At 32.8% G+C, this 24,332-nt stretch overlaps 3 protein-coding genes across 4 annotated transcripts in view; 1 reads left to right on the forward strand and 2 right to left on the reverse strand.

Moving 5' to 3' along the window:
* The window catches only part of Spf30 (Splicing factor 30), a 41,430-nt gene extending 30,312 nt beyond the window's left edge, over window positions 1-11,118 (reverse strand). Inside the window, exon 1 of the mRNA XM_067267059.1 lies at window positions 10,988-11,118. Coding sequence (XP_067123160.1) covers window positions 10,988-11,041 — 54 coding nt within the window. The 5' untranslated portion in view covers window positions 11,042-11,118. The remainder of the gene's footprint in view (window positions 1-10,987) is intronic.
* Window positions 11,119-16,345: 5,227 nt separating this feature from the next.
* On the forward strand, window positions 16,346-16,666 carry LOC136971906 (peroxiredoxin-1-like). Its single transcript, XM_067266434.1, has one exon. It carries the CDS (start codon window positions 16,346-16,348, stop codon window positions 16,664-16,666), a length of 321 nt encoding a protein of 106 aa, XP_067122535.1.
* Window positions 16,667-19,641: 2,975 nt separating this feature from the next.
* The window catches only part of LOC136972479 (THAP domain-containing protein 1-like), a 306,926-nt gene continuing 302,235 nt past the window's right edge, over window positions 19,642-24,332 (reverse strand). The window contains exons 2-4 of one of the 2 annotated variants that reach the window (XM_067267080.1): window positions 21,653-22,290; window positions 21,357-21,379; window positions 19,642-21,263 (exon numbers count right to left, since the gene is read on the reverse strand). In XM_067267080.1, the coding sequence (XP_067123181.1) occupies window positions 21,367-21,379; window positions 21,653-22,290 (651 nt within the window). In that variant the 3' untranslated portion in view covers window positions 19,642-21,263; window positions 21,357-21,366. The other variant, XM_067267076.1, reaches the window with a different exon arrangement.

Raw genomic sequence — 24,332 nt, forward strand, 5'->3', positions numbered from 1 at the left:
CCCATAATTTTCACTGAGAATTTATTTAGTAAGTATTGCATTTACATCTAACACCAAACTACATAAGAGGATGTCTTCAATAATTCCATGACGAAGTGAATTAAAATTAACATGAATATAGGCCTAGTAGTATGATATTCACTTGAATTTCATGTCTGTCTTTGGCAGAATAATTCTTTTTTTTTCATTTTCATAATACCTTTATTTACAAAGACCTCTGTCCCGCAGAAGTTAAAATACAACTATAAATGAGATAATAAGACAGAAGGGTTACATAATTACTGATACAAACATACAATTATAAAATAGAAAATATTGCAGTGCACTATATACACAACTGATACAATACAATACTACTACTAGCAAAATAAAATATACTTACACATGAGAGGTAGATTTACCAAAATAATGAGCGTGGTGAATTGTAAAATAAAACAAGAACTAACAGGTAAAGTACATGACAAGGCACATTATATGCTACATATCCTAGGAGTAAAAGATAATGCATAGAAATACAATAATAATCTGAATTAATTAGTGGAATGACATTAGGACAAAGAATAACACCCATGGCTATCAATAAGACACAGTGAGTATACACACATATAGGCAAAGATAGCACTTACAAAACATACAGATTACATATATACTTTTGACAATGTGATGACGCTATAAAACATAGCACCTTCATGGAGGCCTTTTATTATTGCCCATATGCTTAAAATAGTCTTTGATGAGGCTTTTCAGTTCCTGAAACAAAGTGTCATTTCTTACCAACTCATGTGGAGGGCAAGGCCAGTGTATGCCAGCAGCACCAGTAAGAAATTGGAGCTTCAGCCTATTGTTTTCAGGCACTGGGCACTGGTAGAGGTAGTGCAGTGGCCCATCCTCCATATTGTAAATGGTGCAAGTACCTTCTTGAGTTTTAAATCTTTGCAGATAGCTGGCAAAAGACCCATGTCCAGTCAGAAACTGGACTTCCTCATAGGTGAAGAAGTGTCCATTTTGGCCTATGTTGTCAAAGATATTTGGGGAAAAAAGGCGAATAGTTGCACTTGTGTTTTCGTTGTTCCAGTTGTGTTTCCAAGTGAAGTTACACTCTCTCCTGAAAACAGCTCTAGCACTATTCTTTGTTATTGCACTGTGAGCATAAACACCTTTACTGTCCTCAGCAGCCTGCCTGGCCAGAACATCTGCTCTGTCATTCCCAAGCAGACCCTGGTGCCCTCTAACCCAGGAAAGGGTGTAGCTGTTGTTACTCTCAATGCCAAATGATTAATTTTGCTGACAGTACTTAGAGTACATTTGATATCCTAGATGATGTTAGTAGAGGAGGCTGAGTCAGTATATATATATTGATAGCTTGATGGTTAAAATTGTCATTGCACCAGGCCAGGGCCTGATGGATAGCACACATCTCTGCCTGCAGGACAGTACAATTGTTGTTTAGATGGCACTGCTTGTGAAAAATTTCCTCACCACTTTTGTACACAACAAATGCACACCCCCACCTTGTCGTTTAGCTTAGATCCATTGGTATAAACACAAATGTCATGCCACTGAAAGGAACATCACACAAGATAAGCCACATGTAGATAGGTGGAAGGTCCCCAATGCTGACGTTTTCCTCCATTGTGTTGTCTCCTAGCAGATGGTTGATGGCAGCATTGGTGATATTGCCACGTGAGGCAAATTGCATCCAGACAATAGTCTTGATGGCAAGGTAGATTAGCTGCTTGCCTGTAATTACCTGTACGGCTGTTTGGCAGAATAATGGAAGACAATAAACTGGACACTGTCAAAATGAAAGAAATATTTCTCAGTGCTTGCAATATCAGATGCTGAATACATAACACCAGGCCAATACATGGTCAGTAGAATAAAGCATACACCACACAGATCAGAGAATGAGGATAGAGTAATAAAATGGGTGTTATTAAATACTTTAACTATTTTATCACTCTATTCTCATTCTCCAATGCCTGGTGTTATGAATTGAGATATGATTGTCTATATCTCAATTCAAACACTAAAGCAGGCATGTTAAAGATATGGCCCACGAGACAATTAGTCACGGCCCACGACATCAATTCAATAATGCTATTTGTTTATTTTTTTATCATCTTGATACCAAAGAAAAATGTGATATTTTGTACTTAAACAAATAATACTTAATAAACAAAATTGTTGAACTGAATTATTGTTTTTGTTTTTATTTATTCATATTACTTAGAGATATTTATTTTATTTTATTTATTTTTGTGTTTAATTTCTTGTTTACATTATGTTTTCTCTATTTCATCTTTTGAATTTCAAATTAAAGTCCATCTTGGCATGATCATTTATTGCACATTTCTCACTATTTTGCACATAAAATACGTGTTTTTGACATTAAATTACAGTTTATGCTTGTATTTTAAGTCTTGCGATCCTTATTTCCAGATTATTTCACAGCTCTATAAATTGGCCGAAAATGTTTGTTCTGTGATTAAAGTTATTGCTAGAAAAATACAAATGGTGTTTTTTTTTTATTTTATTGTGAAATCTCAGGTTATTAAAAAGGAATTTTTTGAGTTGGTTATTTTTTGGCTACTTTTTAGAGAATTTTTGGCTACAAAAGCTCAAAACATCTAGCCCCCTGTCATACTCAAGACAAAAAATTGGCACTTAAGCAATTTGAGTTTGACACCACTGCTCTAAAGGGTTCTCTAACTACCCAGAAGTATGTAACTAGAAATTTTACAGCAGTTATTGTTTCATTTCTTTGCAAGCATAGAACTATGTCCAACAAAATAATATATGTCTCTAAACTGCTCTACACTGTCTTGTTTGCATTCAATAACTGTAAAACTAAATGTGACTATTGTGATGCTAGCGCATTCACCTAATCTTTCCCTAATGAATATGTTTAGGATATCGTGAGTCTCTAGTTGTGACGAAACCCTAAAGATGCACAAATGGCTATTGTATATCTAAGGCAAAAATTCCCATCAAACATGATATAGTATCTCAGGAAATTATTGCAAGGCTATACAGTAGACTGTTTCACTATATTTAAGCATTATTGCTGCACAAGTGAGGCTGACACATTACTGTTGCCATCCCTAACTTCCAAGTTCCCTAACATGGAAACTATCACTTATAAAACTGAAAAATTACCAATATAATTAAATATTTGACAGGTTATGTTTAGACTAAAATTTAACTATATCATTTTGTTGAAAGATATGCAGTTAATCTGGAAGTAATAAATCAGGCTAATTGATTGCTTATGTGTAGAAATACAAATTTGTTTTCTTTATATGAACTACTCATTTGCCAAATCAATTAACTTCACAAAACAAAAAGTAGAGAAATTGATAATATACATTCTTATTTAAAATTTCTTTTAAAATTTAAATGTAAACATATATTGTAGAATATATTATTACAGGCACAACTTCTATCTAATGACATAAAAATAATAACAATTATTCCAATTATTATGGTTTGTGCCAAATGGAGTGATCTCTTTGTAGTCTTGGCCTGTAACAATCATGTATGTGCATGATACTATACTTAATCTAGATTCATGAAATGCAGCTCTATAAACTTTTAGAATATATTTAATTACTATGAATAAATATGAAACAAAAATACATAAATAAAAAAAATAATAGTCCCAGAGATGTGACAGCAATCAAGGAACACCCACTTTAATCCAGACTATTTGAGAATCCACTTTTTTTATTACATTTACATTAGGAAAGTTAACTTGTTTAAAGTTAAATGTGGTACTTCCCCTAACCCCCCTACCCAGCTTACGCAGGAGCATATGTAACAACCAAGATAAAGTCAGCGTCTTAGAAAAATCGGGGGTTTACGCAGTGCAACTAGGAAATCCAATAACAGGAAAAACAGAGACATATATAGGGACGACGACAAGAATGCTCGCTTGCCGTCTCACAGAACATCAGGAGGATATAAACAAAGGAAGACAAATCACAGAGTTGGCCAGAAAAGTTCTACAGCAAGGTTACATCCCACTATGGTCAGAAACAACACTGCTCAAGTGCTGTAATAATAGAAGGATTACATTTATCTGGGAAGTGCTCCCTCACAATGACCTCAGATGCATGCAACGTCCCCACCCTGGACTTGCCCAAAATATGGGTCACTTTGTACCAGCGTCTAAACAACTAAACGCACAGAGAGTTGCACAGTCAGCACATTCGCTCCTCAATGCATGTGCCACCAGTCATGCAGATTTAAGATCTTCTGAACCGGCAGGATTACCGAACATTAAAAAGTTTTTTAAAAGTTTTTAAAAATTGCCAAAGAAAATCATCCGTTCTCTATTTGGAACACGCTGCACGTGCCATTTCTTTGAATTTGTTGTTCTTTTTTTTGCCTGAAGACGACGAGCTTAATTTCGCCTAAAGTACTTGCGATATAAAGGAAAGTTTTGTGTTAACGCTGAACTCAGTGTTAATTATCAGAAGTCTATTAAATGTGATTATTTTTAAACAAATTTAATTATTATTGTGTTGACAATAGTTACTACAAACTTACTTAAATCATTTCATGTCACATAGCACAATGACCACATTCATTTTCAAATCAAACAGCAATAAACATTAATTAAAATACAAAATGAATTTAATGTACTTAATCTACAATGCTATATATATGAATTGAAATCATAATTCTGATCAAAATGGCATCAAGACAGCAAAACTACATTTCTGAAGTGACACAAAATTAATAGTGGCACATCCAATTCTGTTCAAGACCTCTGTCCAATAAGAAAGCTTGACAACTCTACAATGAGTTTAAATGCCTTAGATAACCTCATTTACTTTAAATGACTTAGTGACGTTTTAAACTTTCCTAGTGTAAACAGTCTCTGACCTCCTTTCAGTCCTGTCACCAAACATCTCTCCTTTCTTCCTTCTCTCTTCTGTCCTAGTATCTCATTCTCCCACTTTCCAAGGAAACAGGCTTACATCTCTATCTTCCTGAGACGGGGAAATATTATTGACAGATGGTTACAGTGGTCCAAGAAGGACTACTATTCATCACTGCCACGGTGGCAATAAATTCAAATGTTAAACTCCAACACTATTCTCCTATGGACATTTATAGTATTAACTCTCAAGACAGTTGAGGAGTCTCAACAGAAATTCTATCAAATATAATTTAATATACAATTGTAAAACTTGTGATTTATTAGAAAACGTTTATTTTGTGTTGATCAGGGTTAAAATTCAAATGGATACTACTCTAGAAAATGCCTGGATGATAAGAAATACATTAGTACATCATACTTCAAATGTTTATGTTTGAATGCCAAATTCAACAAAAATTCACTTCAGTTTGAACAATGATTCAAAGTACAAACTACATGTGAAATGAAAAATGTACTTGAAGCATAAAATAAGCTTCTGAACAAAGAATATAATCTCAAATTATAGCAATAATGTGTTGAAATTTACAACTGTTATAATTAAATCACACATCTAAGGTAAGTAATGACAACTGTTAAAAATAAGCAAAAACTCTCTCTCCAATCAAGTATAACCTTTACTTATTAATCATGGCATCTGAAATGTGTGGAATAAACTAAGTCTAACTATGTGTAGAAAATAAATTTATTCATCTGATAGAAAATCAAACAAAAATTTTTTAAATTCATCCCCAGAGAGATGTCTCGGCTTAATCTACATTAAACAGCGCTAATTCTCAGTGGATAAAAAGAGCTGGAACCCCAGAAGGATAAGGATGACTTAAAGACGTCGTAAGATCTACCATACCAATTTTAAAGATTTTTTAATTTTATTGGTTTTCTGTGTTTTTTAAAGGAACTTTTTAAAGAGTAGGCAGTTGTGTAGCCTATAAAGGATGGTCCAGCTGTCTATAATTTTCTTCTAGAACATCAGAGAAAATGGTGATCGTCTAAATTTTGGAGCAACTTTGTCTTCTATGTGTAGAAAATAAGTCTAACTAGTAAGAGGAAGGTTTGCAAAAAGGATAAGATGAAAAAGGAATTTAATTTATCACAAAGCATGAAAGTGGTACACTTATGGCAGATCTGGCAGCCATGTTTAAGATGCTGAAGTCAATGGTGTGCTACCAGTAATTGCCATTTTCATTTTATTACACATTATTTATGCATTTTATTTATTATTTTTGTTTTAGTTTATTATTAGGGCATTTAATTGTCTTATTTTTACCTTAAATTATGCATATTTGCTGTTTTAAATTCATCAAAATGAGTATTGTTTAGGGTCCAAGAATGGATTAATTTGCTTTCCGTTATTTCTAATGAGAAAAACTGCTTCGGACTTCAAATGATTCAGAGTTCAAATAGTCTCCTGGAATGAATTAAATTCAATGTAGAAGGCACCACTGTATTAAATAGTTTCAACAAATTCAGGAACAAATTACACAAACAGAAGCAGATGAAATTTTATTATTTACTCAAGAGATGCTAATAAAGACTATATGATCAAACACTTGGAGAAATGGAAATGGAATAGAAAAAAAAATTAATGTAGCTGACAGATGGGTCAAAAGAGAAAATTTTACTAAAACAGCAGGATGGTTGAGTCAGAATAAAAAAAAACCTTAAAAACTAAAACTTTAGGTTTATGGCTCAGATGTAGTATCAGTTAATAACGAGGTTGCGGCCGAAGTTTTCAACACGTAAACGTGAATGTTAGACATTCAACACTGCCCTCTTGTAAGCCTAGAAGTTTGACAATGGCATTTGGAACATCAGTAGAATCATGCTTCACATTCCAAATGCCATTGTCAAACTTCTAGGCTTACAGGAAAGCAGCATTGAATGTCCAACATTCACGTTTTTGCATTGAAAACTTCGGCCGCAACCTTGCTGTTTTATTCAAAATTAACTTGAGACTAAACATAGATCTTATTAATTGAAGCTCTCAGAGACATATAATGCTAACCCTCAGAATCATGTTTCTGAGGTAACCAAGTTTGAATGTTTGAAAAAGTTCCAAAATTGTACAAATAGGTGTGGTGTATGATGAATTACACACCTTGAAAACCTTAAATTTCCAATAAATAACTAGCAGACAAATATTTTTGATCCAATATTGAGATTGTCTTCAGGTTCTTTAATGTAAAAATTAACAATGACATACATTCCATAATTGGAATGTTAAACGATATGAAGATAATCTTAATATTAGATCAAAATGTTTGTCTATTAAAGTTATTTACCAGAATTTTACAGTTTTCAAGGTGTGTAATTTATCATTTATATGTATCCAGTTTTGTGTAGAAGAAAAAGAAATGGTGTGTGTTAATACTTTTGATCTCTGAACATTACCTGTAGATGTGGCTGTCATCTCATCATTTTGGGATTTTTTTTCAAACATTCAAACTAAATTACCTCAGAAATGTGATTCTGAAGTTTAGCATTATACATTCCCAAGGGCTTCAATTATATGATAAAGTCTCATCTAATCTGAGTAAATAGCAATCATGACAAATAAAATTGCCTTTTATTGAACACTATGCATTTTGGATAGGGCTCAATCCCTCTTTAAGATATTTTTACAAAGACCAAATTTAAATAACTTAAAAGATTTTGATACACCAAATTCTAATTTCATCACATTATCCAACTCCATGCACATTACAATCTTTATAATTGATAACAACATCTTTCCAAATTATGTCAGTATCAAAATTTCTTTGCAACACTGGTCATGTAAATGAATCAAACCCTTCAAAACCTTTATATAGGACCAGTTTAAGTTTAATATATTTAATTAAAAATCTTAAGACAGTGTTTTCAATCTACATCCAAGATCTTAGATACAGATCAAAAATGTCTAGCACCAAATAACATCACAGAAAAATTCACTTATTAGTAAGATAAAGCATGAGAAATGAGTAAGGTCTGGATTTTTGGGTGCCGCATCCACTCAGTTTTTGAAAGGAGTAGAGTGTAAAAAGTCAAACTACATTGAGTTTAGTGCAGTAGGCCCACTCATTGCAAAATTGTTTAGCACCCAAATACACCCGAAACACAAACCTGCCCCCAAAACTGTGACTAGCACCCAAACTATATATTTTGCACCCAGCTTATGTGAAACAACAAGAAATGAAAATCAGGCGACACGAGTTCGGAAAAGCGTAGAGAAGGCAAACATTTGAAATTTCTCCCGTAAAGGAGGAATTTCAAGCAGACATTTATAGGAACCTCATTTCAAAAAGGAGAAGAATCTCAGAAGGCTAATATGTTTTATGCATATTTAACGACCGCTCTTCTGCAGGCAAATATACCCTCATATGAGGTAAACAATCCAGCCTTTAAGTCATTTCTCCAGAAATATATGGGAAAGCTTGTCCCCGACAAGAGCACTCTTAGAAAAACCTACATGAAACCAGTTTATGATCGAACAATATCTAAAATCCTGGACATTGTCGGAGACAATACTGTAGTGTTTATACTTTACTTAAAAGAGTACAAGAGCTGTCTGTCATTTAGCGGCAGATTTAGCCCTATAAGAAATGGAATTAAGAGGAAAGGAATGAGAGACCAAGTGTGAAATAAAGGGAGATAGGAAAGTGTGAAAAAAGACATGAGAGCCCATGGTAATTGTTTCAGTAATTGCTAGAGTACAAGATACAATACAAAGTTACAAAATAAAGTTACAGTATAAATCAAACAAAAATAAACAAAGTGCCTTTCTGGCAATGATGAACGTGTTAATTTTCATAGACAGATGTTGGAGAGTGAATGAAAAAAAGGAAAAGGTATAACAAGTTTTAAAAGGGGATGACAAATGGCCAGTGAGCCACCAAAAACCACCATGCTGATGCAGTCAATGAGTTGATGTTGCCACAGCTGTTGTAGTTGTCATTATTGATGGATTCCACAAAACGGTATGTGCTGAATGTTCTTGTAACCACTGACAGGATGCTATGTACTGTACAACCAATGTTGTTCAAAATGTACCAACTTGAAAATACAAACTCAACTACATTGTCCTAAGCTTTCAATGATGTTTGTGTCAAGTTGTGGCCAAATAGTATACAGTACGAAAAGGTTTGGTTTGTTGTTACAGATCAAGCATCTTACATGTCAGCATTCTCAAATTTGAAGTGCATCTACAACCTAAAGCATGATAATTTATTTATTGTGTTTTTTATGGAATTAATCCTTGAAAATAAATCATTATCAAATCTTAAGTCAATGAGTTTTGTCATAGAATGTTACAGGTATTACTAAGAAATGTAACAAGTGCAACGTTCATCAAACTGTGTTCTGCAGACTCTTTGGAGTCCGAAAAGTCCCCAGGAAATATGTCAGAGATGTTACTTGGCCTACATGAGTGAGGTTTCTAGGTACACAAGAGAGTGACATCAAAGTCAGGTCACATGACAATTTTGTACGCATCCTCCATGCCTAAGGTGACCAGATTTTAACATTGATAAAGCAGGACAAAACTGACAGACGGAAAAAATTGTTCTGGAACAACCATATTTTATCAAAGAATGCAAAAATTGTATTGTATTATATTTTTAAAGTTCAACATATGTAAAATTTACAAATATAATAAATATATATACTATTAAAAATCTTTAAAATTGTCATAAAGTACCTACAACAAACTATATTCTAACAATTATTTTAATCCTTCTGTATTTCTTTCTAAATAATAATAATACTAACTCGTATTACTTTCCTGTGAATTTGCCTTAAATGTCATTTTATCGTTGCAATTTTTTTATTACCGTATTTTACAGACTATAAGACGCACTTTTTTCTTCGAAAAATTGCCTCCAAAATTTAGGTGCGTCTTATAGTCCGTAGCGTCTTATAGGTATTTAAAAAAAAAAATTGTTTAAAAATTAAGGTGCGTCTTATAGTCCATAAAATACGGTATATAATACTGTCATAACCAAAATGAACCCCAGCCCCACTGCTAGCAATAGAATGATGCAAACCTATGTGCTTACTCTCACTAAGTCGCTAGCTTTCTAAGGTGGCAACAGACGCGAGTTCTGAGCCACGTAACATGGAACGAACAAAATGTTTGCTGATTTGGACAGCCTGTGAATTTGTGCTGCTCCGTTGCTGCAGCTGCACACCCCAAACCATAACCATTTTCTGTCAGTCTTTGCCACGAACACGAAAGGTTTTGTCGGCACAGCCTTCTTTATTTCCAATTCTCATGCACACCTTGGTACTGATACATGTGATACAAAATGATTTTTACAAATCTTAAACATAAGACATAAGTTTATGACACAATTGACAAAAACTTAATCTTTCAAAAACTAGACTTTTTTAACTGCTGTGGGGCACAGGACAAATTGTTAAAAAGCAGGACATCTGGTCACCTTAGCTACAACGAAAACGAGCTTAAGCAACAATGGCCCATATGACACAGGGTCAGTAAATAGTCCTGTCAGTTTTTGTTTACAGAGGTTTTTTATACGGGTCAGCACCAAACAATTCTACATTTCAGAAAAGTCTATACGTCTTTTAAAAAACAAATTAAAACGAAAATGCATAATAGTAAGAAACTATATAATTACCTTTAATGTATTTGTAATGTAATGTAAAATGTGAAAACCATGTCATTTTGTTTTTACATTTATAACAATAGTAATTATGACAGTTATGCTTGTAAATGTAATATTTTCTGTTCTTAAAATGTCTAAACTTTCAAAAGAAAAAAAAATGAATGTTGATGTACTTATATACCATTTAGGAAGAAATATAAAACTGAAAATGAATATGGACAAAAACAGACAATCACCACATCACTTACGATTTTTCACATTATATAAACGTTTAATATTAATAAAATTCTTAATTTATGTTATAGCTAATAACAGAAAGAGAAATCTTTTGGGTTATGAATCATGTGAAATGCAGAACGTGCACACACAATTAACTTAAGCCTAAATTTTATCACCATCAAATCATTTCTTGTCTATTTTAACACATGTACTTAATTACCTGTTGTAACTGAATTTGATAACTTTGAATGTTATTCTTTAATTCTTCTGCCATTATGTTACTCTTATAAAATAGTTTCTGAACTTAAATCATTTACAGACAAGAAAACCTTTCTTGACAAGTTCATACTCCCCCTGGCGACTAAAGTAATAAAAGAAAAAATATATATACAGGTGCACTCAGAATAATTTAAATGTAATTTTCTTATATAGTATTTAATTTGACTAAAAATAATATTTAAGCAGTTCACAAGCCAAATCGATTAACTCCATTAGTATAATTGTTATTACTTTTATATTTTTTGCTTAACGAATTTTATATGTCGTTATATGACATATAAAATCAAAATTCTACATCGTTTTATTTAAACTTAAAGTTTAAGAGTAATTTTAAATAATAATGTATATTATCGATACTTTTATTTTTTGTTTTGTGGAATTAATCGATTTTGCAAACGAGCGGCTCATTTGAAGATAAATTTTCATAATTTCGAAATTAATACGGTCAAATCTCGGCTTTCGAATTTAATTCGTTCCTAAAAGTTGTTCGAAAACTGATTTTGTTCTAAAACCGAAATATATTTTTTCACAAGAAACAATATAAATGGATTAATCCGTTCCCGACCCGCAAAACAAAGTCCTTTTTTAAAATCGTTTTAGCTGTATTTCATGCTTACAATAAAATGCCTACAGGCCGGATGCAATTTAATATTATCTACATCAGGGGTCCCCAACCCTATGCCCGCGGGCACCATAGCGCCCGCCGATCGTTTTATGTGTGCCCGCCGCTGTGCGACCACGATAAAAATAAAATTATTTCAGTTTTCAGTAAAATGCTATGTAAAAGTTTTCTCATTTTTAATGATTAACCACACAAAAGTAGAAATGGCATCCAACACAGCGAACCGCGACCGATCTCTTTTTCCTCTCGCGCCAAATCTTCGCCAACCAAATTTCCCATACCTAAAATGAAATGAATCGGTCCGTTTCTATGGTTGCCGTGACAACGAAGACATTTGTCTGGAGCTCATCCGCGTTGCCATATTTGGCCACTTTGCGCCAAATTTGGCTACCATTTTTTTAGTTTGGCTTAAAAAATATCATTTGGCGCATTGGCTACTTTTTGGGTTACATAAATTTGACGTGGCTACATTTTTGGCTACATATTATTTATAAATATATTATTTGAATAAAAATCACTTTAAAATGGTGTTTTGTCGTTTTTGATTAATTACAGACCCAAATAAAACAAATATTTGTTTTATTATGTTTTTCAAATTATGCTTTTTTCAAATACATTTTTGTTTGTCTCCTTTATAATAAATGAATATATCTATATCAAGTGATGAGGGACGGAGCCCGACATATCCACTTGGACCATCCCGAAAAATTTCTGGGGATTTTCGACCCGATCAAATTCGATCCCGGGTCTCTCCAGAGGAGGTAGGCTGGAGGGGTAGAGATAAAAATTTTGGATCTTCAGAACGACATTATCCTAAAATCCATTTTATCAGATGAGAAGTTCTGGAATATAGTTGAAAAAAACAAACTTCCATTCTTGAAAAAAGCAGCATATAAAATAAAATAGTTTTTCGGTTCCACATGCCCTTTTTTTTTTTTTTTTTTTTCTGACTCTTTCCGCCCTGTGGGCACTAAGAGGGCCTCTTATAGCAAGCCCATTATGGGTTCGGCCAGGCCCACAATGGGGCGGCCGGGTAGTGAGGGACGGGGACCGACATATCCGAACGGACCATCCCCGAAAAATTCCTGGGGATTATTCGACCCGTTCGGATTCGATCCGGGTCCCCCAGAGCGGTAGGCTGCCACCTTTACCGCTCGGCCATCCGGCCGTCGAATAGATGGAGTTATAACTTCTGTATAATCTACAAATTTAAAAGTTTTAATCATTCATGAAAATAATAATTGCAAACATTTTGATTATTATTGTCTTGAATGAGTTTATTGAAAATTAGATTAGTGTTGCTTCATTTTTTCCTGATCGCTACAAGATTTTCTAGTTCTGTCAATAAATTTATTTCAATAATGTATATATACAAATACACAAAAGATATTCAAAAACCTTGTTGCCTTAACTATTCTTAAATCATCTAATTGGTAAATGTGTAATTAGAGAACTGGTATGAATAAATTGTAAATTTGCCATTTAAGAAATACAGTATATTCAAAAATAAGTGTGTTAAATTGTTTTCAACCCTAAATAAAAAATGGGTAAGTATAAAATGAATAGTTTTTAGCATACATTAAGCAATAGTTAAATTTGTCAATTCAAATATATATTTGTAAACTATTTTCAATTGGGTTGAGGTGTAAGTAATGTTTTTCTATTTGTTTTCATGTTATAGCATAACTTATGTAATCACCTATTAGCCCAAGTGCTGATTTTTTAATTACTTAAGTTTTAATAACAGTTTTTGATTACTTTTAAAAAGTTAAATTGTTAATGTCACTCAGAATGAGCTTTTGAGAAGAACATTTAAGACATCTAATGTCATATGAATTTTTAAAAACTAACACTATAGTTACAGCAATAATATATGCAGTATCAGAAAATGTCAGTGCTGATTAAAGGATAGGGAATTTCGATCTTGAATATGAGCCTCACTCAGCACAATCTTCTAGCTTAGAAAATGCTGAAGTTGTTGCAATACGGAAAGCTTATCCAAAATTATCTAGATGAAAAGTTTCAGAAAAACTTGGAGTGTTCCAATCAACTGCAGTTTAAGCAATTGCACTAACTAGGAAAGATAAACAAGTATGGATTATGGATTTCGTGTGATGTTACTGAATCGAATCCAGATTGATGGGTGTTTTGTTTCTTAATAAGCAATAGCAAACCCATTTCTGGACAATAGTAACTGGGGATAGGAAGTATGTATTGTGTGCTAATGTCATTTGTGAAAAACAATAGTTAAATTTAAGGCTACTCCAGCTCCAGAACCAAAACGTGGTCTTCATCCTTGAAAGATATTGCTATTTGTATGGTGAGATATATGAGGAGAATACTGTATTTTGAGTTATTGAAGCCAAATAAAACAGTAAATGCTATTTTATACTATCTGCATTTGGAAAAATTCCAGCAAAAACATCCATATTTGACAAACAGAAGAGAATTTTATTACATGATAATGCTCAACCCCACATTGCGATAGCCACCCAACAAAAATTTATAGAGTCTGATTAGAAAGTTCCTAATTCCTTTTATAGCCTCGATCTGGCAGTTAAGGTTACAAACTCTTGATTTCTTCAAAAAGTATTAATTCAAAAGAAGTTAATCCAGAAATACATTGAAACTTTTTTAATCAAAATCTGCTGATTCTTGTAATACATTAAAAAATAACTAGATTGATGATAATATGTTATCTAATGAAGGACAATGTACAGTACTGTACATGGGATTAAATAAGAGTTTTTTTTTATGTAAATAAGGTTACTAAAACTTACAGGAAACATTACATATGACTCAATGGAATAACAAAGACAAAATTGCTTCAATTGGGAATGATTTTTGATATTAATTAGAAATTATTTAAAACTTAATATTTGACACACATCTACCTGATATTAAGAGCATAAAGCTTTCATATTCAGCAAATTCTGGACAACATAAAAATTTCCAAAATGGATTACCCAAAACTTCTGAATTTTCTAAACTCATGCCAGTTGTTACCACCAAGAATTTGTTAAATTATTGATTCGTGAAATTAATTGCTGTTGCTAAGTTTTGATGACAATAGAAACATTGTCACAAAACTTATGCAACATGACATTAGATCTTATGTAAACTTATGTGAATCACTTATGTATTCAATAATATTTCAATTAAACTGAATACTAAGTAGATTGTCATTTGTTTTCGAACTAATTCGTTTTAGGACCAGGGTCCACGGAAATTTCCAAAATTTTTTCCCCGGTGTAAAGGTGTAAGATCGACTATAATCTTAATCATACGCTATCGTTACTTTTTGCCCGAGAAACGCTGGGCTCATCTGCTGCTATGCATGTATTTTGACTTCTAAATTGTTTTTAAAGGGTATTTTTACTTTTTATTGAAATCAAAGTGAAATCTATTGTCCAACGACATTTTTTATTGTATTTGAAATAAATAAATTATTACGGTTAATATAAACACTGAAGTAATAAAATTCCAGTAATTAAAAGAGTGGTTGTCAGCAGCCAAATGTCTTTTCTGACAAGGCTTACTTAAATTTGAGGCAGAACGCTACCTCTGCACCGTGCCTTTCAAGTTCAGGCATGTGTCTCTCTTAGTTGGATCTGACCGCAACACTGACGAAAAATTTCATCGAGACACTGCAGCACAGATCACCAAGCCTCCCCACCACGACAAGGTGGAGACACGACGGGGAGGAGTACCCCCTGCCTTGTTTGCATTATTCCAATCTGACCCACTGCCCGACACCGACAGGATAATTTTTCTTTCTCTTAGACATGCCCTAGGCACGCCCAAGATCGTGTCGTCCAAGGACACGCCCCGGACAGACACGCGTCATCTAATGTGACAAAAGAAAAAAGTCCCGGTCAGATCACACGGGAGTGCGGCAGAAAGGATAATCCCGGGGGCACCACGAGGAGGTCAAGGCTCGGAGGATTTGGGTTTCCGCCCCCATTTAATCCGGAGAGATGCGAATTTCGTCTGTCCGCATTAAATGAAGTCAAACAATTAAAACGCCCGATTGTCATATTACATTCTTATTATTTGTATTGTCGATTGTTTATTGTTTCGTCAATCGGTATATTGATATTTTCACAGAAATTTTTGCAATTTATAAATCAAATTCTTCACAATTATATTAATGTATAATTAATGAATTAAATTATTGCAGACAATTTGTAAATTCGTTCTAGCAACAACATTCTCCATTGCAACTTTTTACTTATCCTGTTTTAAATTCACATAAAATCATAAACATTCACTTTTTCTAAACATATTTCTTGTCATCGTCTTAACGGTAACCACAAAGAGTTAATTATTTTACAGAGAAATCTTCGTTTTGTCATCTTGAAACACGTTGTTTTTCGCGTGGAACGAACAAGAGAGGGTTTTCTTGTGGGAGTCTTTAACGCTGCCACACACATTCAGGAAATCCTTTGAGGAAAAACTGTGCAGGCCTGGCCTTGAGGAATTCCTGAACGTGTTTGGATCAATTTTAAAGAAGAGTTGGCCCTTTCAGCAGCGTGGCAGATCCTGCTAGAAGATAATTTTAAAAAAATTAACATCAACATCGTTTCGAAGCGCATGCGCGGTGCACGGACCGGCGATCGTTTCGTTTAAAAATATGTTGGAACGTTTACACGTGGCAGAATTCGAAATAACATTAAGATGGCGGATAAGAAAGTAAACCGAAGCGGTGCAAAGAGAAAGCGTTTGTATCCGGGCGAATCTGCTCCAGATTTTTGTGCCACTGCCGTAATCCATGGAAGAGTAAAAGAAATCAGCCGTTCAGATTATATAGGAAGATATTTGGTTCTCATCTTCTTTCCCATGGACTCTTACGTTTGTCAAACAGAGATAATCGCTTTCAACGAGAGATTACTCGAACTTAAACGCATAAATTGCGAAGTAGTGGCATGTTCCACCGATAGTTATCTATGTCATCGCGCCTGGTTAAACACCGATAGAGAACACGGAGGAGTGGGATAAGTAGACTTTCCCCTATTGGCTGACAAAAAATTGCCAGAATTGCCAGAAAATTTGGAGTGTTAAACGAAGCAGAAGGGAGCGCTTGTAGAGCTCTATTCATCATTGACGAATTTTTCCTCTATAGTCTAACTATTATCAACGACTCGGGCGTAGGGAGAAGCGTAGACGAAACATTAAGTTAGTTGACTTTGAAAATAAATGAGGGATGACATCTTATCTCCTTTCACCATAATAAGTTACGAGTCTATGTTCAATTCTACAATATAGAATCGCGCTTCACTGGGAGAAATCCGGTTAACTAATTATGTAATGCTACTAACTCCATTCGCTCAACTTTATATATCCATTCCCTTATGCGTGACTTCTTCAGATATTTGTTATTACAGAAATGAATTTCCAAGGCAATTAAAGTTATGAGCTAATTCTCTGGGAAACCCACGATCAAATTATAGTGAACAATCCACGAATTTTTCACGACTGGCCTGTCCCGAATATGTCGGGCGTCATCCCATCCTATTAACAAATTGGTAGATAAGACGGGGATTACTATACTTTAAGTCTATTCTTTTTTCGGTTCGGAGGATGATCACAAAATCGAAATTTTTATCCACCTTTATAAAGACACGAAACACGAGAGTATTAGATTTTTGAATTCATATTACTGTTAACATTAATGTATATGCAAGGAATGATCCGTATTTTTAGCGACAGTGATGCGCAAAAATCACGAAATTCGGTGAAAAATCCAAACGTTTTACATTAAATTTCGTGGCGACGCAACAAGAAAACTCCGACAATTTGTTGCGAGCATTTTTGAGTTTTGCATCATTTGCGGTGATTCCATTGGTAAGTTCAGACCACGTTTAGATTTAGGTATTTTTGAACATTGTTAAGCCGAATATCACAATTAGTGGTAATGATTTTTTCCTACAAAGCTCCATTTATATAACAATTGATGGTTTTCGTCAGAGACGACGAATGGGGTCTTTCCACTTGTTTTGGGATATACTTTTCACTCTTTTTATTGTTAAATTTCGTTAAGCCCAAATGCAATGGAGTTGTTAAAGATTTGTAATTGTTAAAGCAAAATGGAAATTAATAAATACATTAAATTGTTGTTCTTTGCTACGGTTTATATACACATTATATCTCATTAATCGCTTTAATTAAAAAATGATCTACTTTGGCACAAACATATAGGAAAAGAAAGCTTTGAAAGCTGCCAATATCTATTGCTTAAATCACCTAAATTAAAATTTACAGAATACGCTGACCAAATTAAATTGTTAGAAACAGAATTCGATCGAAGATTTTCTAATTTTAAAAGCTGCGAATTACAATTTCGTCTTTTTACTTCATCTCTATCTATCGATATTGAAACTGTTGATGAAAACTTACAAATGGAATTAATTAAAATCCAATGTGATAATTTGCTGAAGCAAAAATATATGGAAGTTGGAATTTCAGATTTTTACACATATTTAGCTGTAGATCAGTTTCCTAAAATGTTATCGTTGGTTACCCGTATACTGGCTATGTTCGGAAGCACTTATTTATGCGAGCAACTATTTTCTTTAATAAAAAATAACAGAAAAATTCAGAAAGGTCGAGGTTAACCGATCAACATTTATCATCAATTTTAAAAATTGCATCAGCTCAATATATTTAACCAAATTTTGATGACTCGCTTTGTGAAAAACGTTATCAAATATCTTCTAAAAAGTAATATTAAACTGCGATTTTGTTTATTTCTTATTATAACTTTTGTTTTTTTTATAAAAATATAAAATATTTTTAAGTTTAAAAAATAATATAAAATATAAAATGTCTATGTACTGTACAGTACGTATAATATACAATATATTGAGTCTAATAAATACATAATATAATCATTCTAAAAATCGTATTTTATTAATTTTTTGAACATTGAAAACATGCGGCCCCCGACTTATACAAAATAGATCATGTGGCCCGTAATATCATATGAGTTTGAGATGCCTGATTTATAATATTACACATATAATAAGTCTTATTAAGTTAGTAAAATTGACTGATATTGTCAATTTTTAATGAACTTTTCCCCCATCGATCCTGTCGATGTAATATCGAACGCTTTAAGAAAACCTGGTTTAAAGTGGAATGTGATGGGAAGAAGGACAAAAAGCGATATTCGAAGCGCGAATTGGGTACGAATATGCATAAGTGATGCTGTGCAGGCGATTTGTCTCGGGCAGCGGCCATACCACGCTGAAAATACCGGTTCTCGTCCGATCACCGAAGTCAAGGAACGTCGGGCCCGCTCAGTACTTGGGGCGGAGACGACCCAAGGTCCTAGAATATAATGTTAGCTCATAGAGAAGAAACGCTTCTCATTGGTTGCTTATTTGACGTCACTCCTAGTCGAAAACGAAATATCTTACTATTCCTTATGGTAAAAACATTACCGATCAGAGGCTCGTAGCTTTAATTACACGCTAATATTTCATTAATTACGATTTATATTTTATTAAATGTAAATAAAACTGGATTATAAATAAGAAAAATCCGGAATATTGAGCAAATCTTGGTAATTTTTACGTGTAAAGTTGAAATTAAAATGCGTTTTTCTAATTTGTAAACGAAATCGATTTTATCTATTTTATGATATTATAACAACAATAGTTTCTTAAAAGATTAATTTTGGTAAATTCTACGTAGGTGATTTATATATAAATGAATTAATTTAATTTATATCGTCAAACGACTTCTTTTTTAAAACTAAAAATTATATTGGTCTATTTTAATTTTTAATATTCATGTACCAAAAACGATATTATTTACTCATACATATACAAAAATACCTTTGTCAAAAGAACAATTTTTTGTGTTATAAACATATTTATACAAATTAAGTTTCAGAAGAACAATTTTTTATGTTATAAACATGTTATTGATACCAATATATACAAATTAAGTGTTATGTAAAAACAATTAAATCAGGTACAAACTTTTTTTAATTTCCTATTGTTATTACAATTTACTTTTCTTTTCGCAGCAGAACGATCATATTTAATTAAATTGTTCAAAAATTTCAGTCTAATCCATATACGTTGCTTTACGTACGTGTATATAATGTCTTCTGGCAAGTTAATTGTTTGTTTAATTAATGATGTAATAGATGAAACCGTTTTACATTTGAAATGCTGTTTCACAGTTTTTGTAAAAATTGATTCCATTTTTTAAACTAAATTAAAGAAATCTTCTGATGGTTGTGATAGCCCACCAGAAGATAAATCCTGAACAAGGGACATTATTGTATAATTATGTTCATATTTATTTTGGTGACTGACACTTCCTAAATTTGGATATTTTTTTTTGTATTTTCTCACAATCCATCCTGCTAAATATTGTAATCCATCATTTTTTAATTCTACATTTTCCTGAGATATCTCACATAAATCATCATCATTTACATTGCATGAATTTTCAGATATTCCTTGTTCTTTAGAACTAGACACATCTGAAACTTCTTGCAGTAAATCTGCCTCTTCAAACATTTCATTTATTAAATAATTTTCAGCTATCTGATCTTCTGTGTTTAATTTATTTTGCAATATTCCTGGTGATTTGCCTAAAATTATCATTCTTACTCTATATATTACTTCGAGTGGACTAGGATGATCATATAAACCACCTCTAGTTCGAATCTGTGAAAATAGATTTTCTAAAGAATCCTGATTTACTTTACATGTTAAGATATAATGGTATTTAGGAAATTTTGAACTAAGGTCGAAAAATAAATCTTTAATAGATTTAATAGATATAAGCATTCCTTTTTGAAATGTTTGAAGTGATTGTTTAGATACAGAATAATTGAAAGTATGAGATGTGTAAGTATTATCAAGTATATTATTTTGTTCAGTTATGTTAATGCCATAAGCACATTTGGAGGGATAATCAATTTTGTAATGAAAATTGGGTGTTGAACTATTCATAACATCAAACCATGCATTAATTGATGATATAAATTCAGAAGCTGCTAAAGCATTTTCAGTTTTAATATATCTTTTAATAGCAATAGCTGTAGAGTTAGAAAATAATTCACAAGCTAATCTAACATTTTGTCATTGAAATTTTTGACACGTAATATGCTCTTCTTTTAATTTATGGCAAACTTTTATTTCATTGGAATCTATTTAAAGTAACTGTTGTAATGAGTCCTTGTTTATTAATGTATGATCTGAAGTTACAAAACCTGTATCTAAAAACCAATTTCTAATGAGTTTTAACAAATGAGGTGCATCTGGAAAATAGTATATATTATTTCCATTAGATGGATGTATAAATTTAGTATTGAATATATTTACCCCTAATTCCTTCCATAATCCTATATTTTGTCCACCACAGTCACTAACAACAGCAATCAACAGTATATCCTGCATCAAAAAGTTTTGAAATAACAGTAAATAACAGTTTTTTTTTGCATTTTAACATCAAAATCCAAGTAAACTAGTTGTTTCCACGATGCAAATAGTCCTCTTGCCATCATTACTAAAACTTGATTATTGGGTCCAACAACTTTATCCCTCACTTTATCATTTTCATATATACGCTTTACCTGAAATATCAGTAAAATGTTAAAACAGAAACTTAAAATAATTATTGAATTATGTGGTTTTATCAATATGAGTACAGTATATACAGTATTTACCTTCATCTCATCAAACTGAAGAACTGTAAGTTTTTCCTCTTCTGAAAGTTCAAAGCCTTTAATTTTCATGATGTTTATAACATCATTTAATATGCCTTGACAAAGATTTATTTTTGAAGCCCATCGTCGAAGTGTCAAAACTGCAGGTAACGGGATATTCATTTGATTTCTTAAGTATAAATATGATCTTATGCTTAAATATCTCAAAGTAAATGCCAAATTCATATCTTCTTTCTTCCATTTAATTTTCTTTTTTCTCTCCAGCAGATTATATATTTGTGTTTCTGTAAAGGTACCTTTCAATATTGACTATAACAAAATCTTTTTTATTTTTTTCATTTATTTTTTTCAATTTTTCGTGTTCTTTTTGAATGATGACAGTTTTACTTTTCCAAAATTTCAGATTTCTTTGGATTGCTTGCATTCTTATCTCAATATGTTTAATCTTCATTTTTAAAATAGAATTTTCATGTTTTAATTTAAAATTAAGATCTTCTAAAGTTTTACAATCGTTACATTTGTTAAGAGATTCTTCTGGTTTATCCTGTTTATTTACATCTAAAAGTTTTTCTATCAGGTTTTTTCTATTTCTTTTTAATAAACGATTCTCTCTTTCATTTGCCTGCTTAATATTTTCATTTTCTGTATTTCCTAAATTTACTGTCGGTAATGAAGTTTTTTTTAGTTTAGGTCTTGCCAATAAACCTAATAATTCGGCTTTTAAACTTCTCTCAAAATCATTTTCTGTGAAATGATCAGAGCAAACATGACAAGAATCAGGATTAAATTTATCTTTTCTTTTACAATTATGGATCCATTTTCTCCTTATTATTGGATCTTTAGGAAATGTAAAATAACTAACTTTCCTGTTTAATAACTTTGTTTTACAATAGCTGTTATTACAAGTTGCAACAGCACATGTTGCTCTTGGCATCTAAAAAAAATAATAATAAAATTAGGTATTTTTTTATTTTTCCAAATAAGTCTAATCAAGATATAATATTCTGAAGTGGTAAAAAGTAGTATTAACATTTCTTACATAAAAATTATTATACAAATAAATAACACTACAATAAATTTATACTAAATATATAAAACATTTCTATGCATTTTACGTAAATATGCGTATTTTAAAAAGTTATATTAATTAATAATAAACAATATTTCTTTTTTACATCTCGAGTTATCTTAAAAGTGTTACCATCCTGTTACGGGGCCTGCTTATTATTTGTAGTCGTCGTTTCATCGTGCAGATACTATTTTTATACACGCATAAAACTATTCTTAGTATTTCAGTAATAAATATATTTTATCCGTAACCATATTCTGTAATTTCTACAGAACGAAGAGTAAAGACAACAACAGAATATCAAACGGTTCTAGAAACACTTTTGTTACTTCTGTACAATTTTTATCGATATAATTATGTTTAATAATAGTAATAACGATAGATATATTTATCTCCGAAGATTATGAGTCTAAAAACGCTGCACAAAGTAACAAAAATAGTGAAATTCCAAAATTTTCTTCCCTCGCGTACTGTGGCGAAGCAGTCGCTCGACCACTGATCGACTAGGGATGACGTATATCCGGAATCTGGCAGGAAGCGGCTAAATTGGCTGTATGAGCTAACCTTATATTCAATTTACGTCAATTTAATGTTAACGAATTAAATTAATATAAATTAATGAAAATAAAAAATCTTCCTTAAATAGCTATTTAAAGTTTGAATCTTAAAGTTTAAATTACGTAATCGAAGAATCATCGCAGAGGACTAGAAACGAACAGTGCGTGGGCCAGTTCGATTCCAGCTGAAAAAATATGGAGTTTTTTGTCTTCCATTTTCCCATCAATGACATGAGAAAATGAGTGGGGTATAGAGTTTTCTTTCAATTTCAATAGGTAAAATCAGAAAGAAAATGACTTTTAAACGACTGAAAAGCCAGAAAAAATCAGAAATCACAGAAAGAAAAATCGGATAAAAAGGAAAAGCCTACGGGGTTATACCCGATAGCAGTTACCGTTTTGCTGCCGGCAAAGGCCCCAGCACGGTAAGATCGCAACCGCAGAAGTCCTACCAAGATTCTTATCAACCTCGGACTTCGCCTTCTGCGGTGTGTTTGGAGTTTGTGTGTCTTCTCTTCACTCCAGGGCGTCAGTCTGCTTCCTTCTTTTGCCAGCTACCTCCCAGTGGACTCCCCCTTATGTGTTCTTGAAGACTTACTTCTGGAACCACACCCTTTGGATTTATCGACAACACACCACTTTCTGAATCCCTTGTTCATCGCACCCTGAAACTTTTGTGCTACTCATCTATAGGCCTGGGTGTACCTTTGGATTACTTAACAGAAATTCCATCTGTTTAGTCTGCACTGGTGAGTATCCAATTTTACTTGTAAACCAACCAGTTTGTTTTCCCCTCTGTCCCAGCAAGATTTATTCTTCTGGGATAGAGTCTGTCTGCCAAGTGGCTCTTTCTTCTTAACAATCACACTTCACTCTCCTGGTTGGTTGTACAGACTTTACAATTCCATCAATATGCCTTCTCTCAAACACTCGAAAAATGTCACCGAGACACCAAGTGGCAATGAAACTGTATGCTCCCTAGAAGAAAAAAATTTAAAAGAAGCAAATCTACATTTTATGAAGATTCTAGACCTCTTGCCGGAGAAATATGGTTCTATCAAAACAGAGGAACTGAAGGAAGTTTGAGAAAGAGTCACAAGTCTTTTTTCATGCCTGGGACAATTCCACGGCATACTAAGGAAAGTTCGCTCAACTCCCCATCAGTGCCCTGCACCTGCGGCCTCATCTGCCCCAGCCATCTCCTATGCGGACGTCACAAAAATAAATACCAGACCCACCTCTACTACTAGATCCATAAACGAGTCACTAAGAACCAAGCTTGATAACGAAGGTAGTGGGGGAAGCTTCGCACTAATCCTTTATCCAAAAACAGATGAAAAATGTGGCACA

The sequence above is a fragment of the Centruroides vittatus genome, unplaced genomic scaffold (assembly GCF_030686945.1).
Source record: "Centruroides vittatus isolate TY-2023 unplaced genomic scaffold, ASM3068694v2 contig_1057, whole genome shotgun sequence".
Lineage (NCBI taxonomy): Eukaryota > Metazoa > Arthropoda > Arachnida > Scorpiones > Buthidae > Centruroides > Centruroides vittatus.

What these genes read in the sequence shown, in the direction of transcription:
- LOC136971906 (XM_067266434.1), top strand. Translation starts at nt 16,346, where the DNA reads ATGGCGGATAAGAAAGTAAACCGAAGCGGTGCAAAGAGAAAGCGTTTG.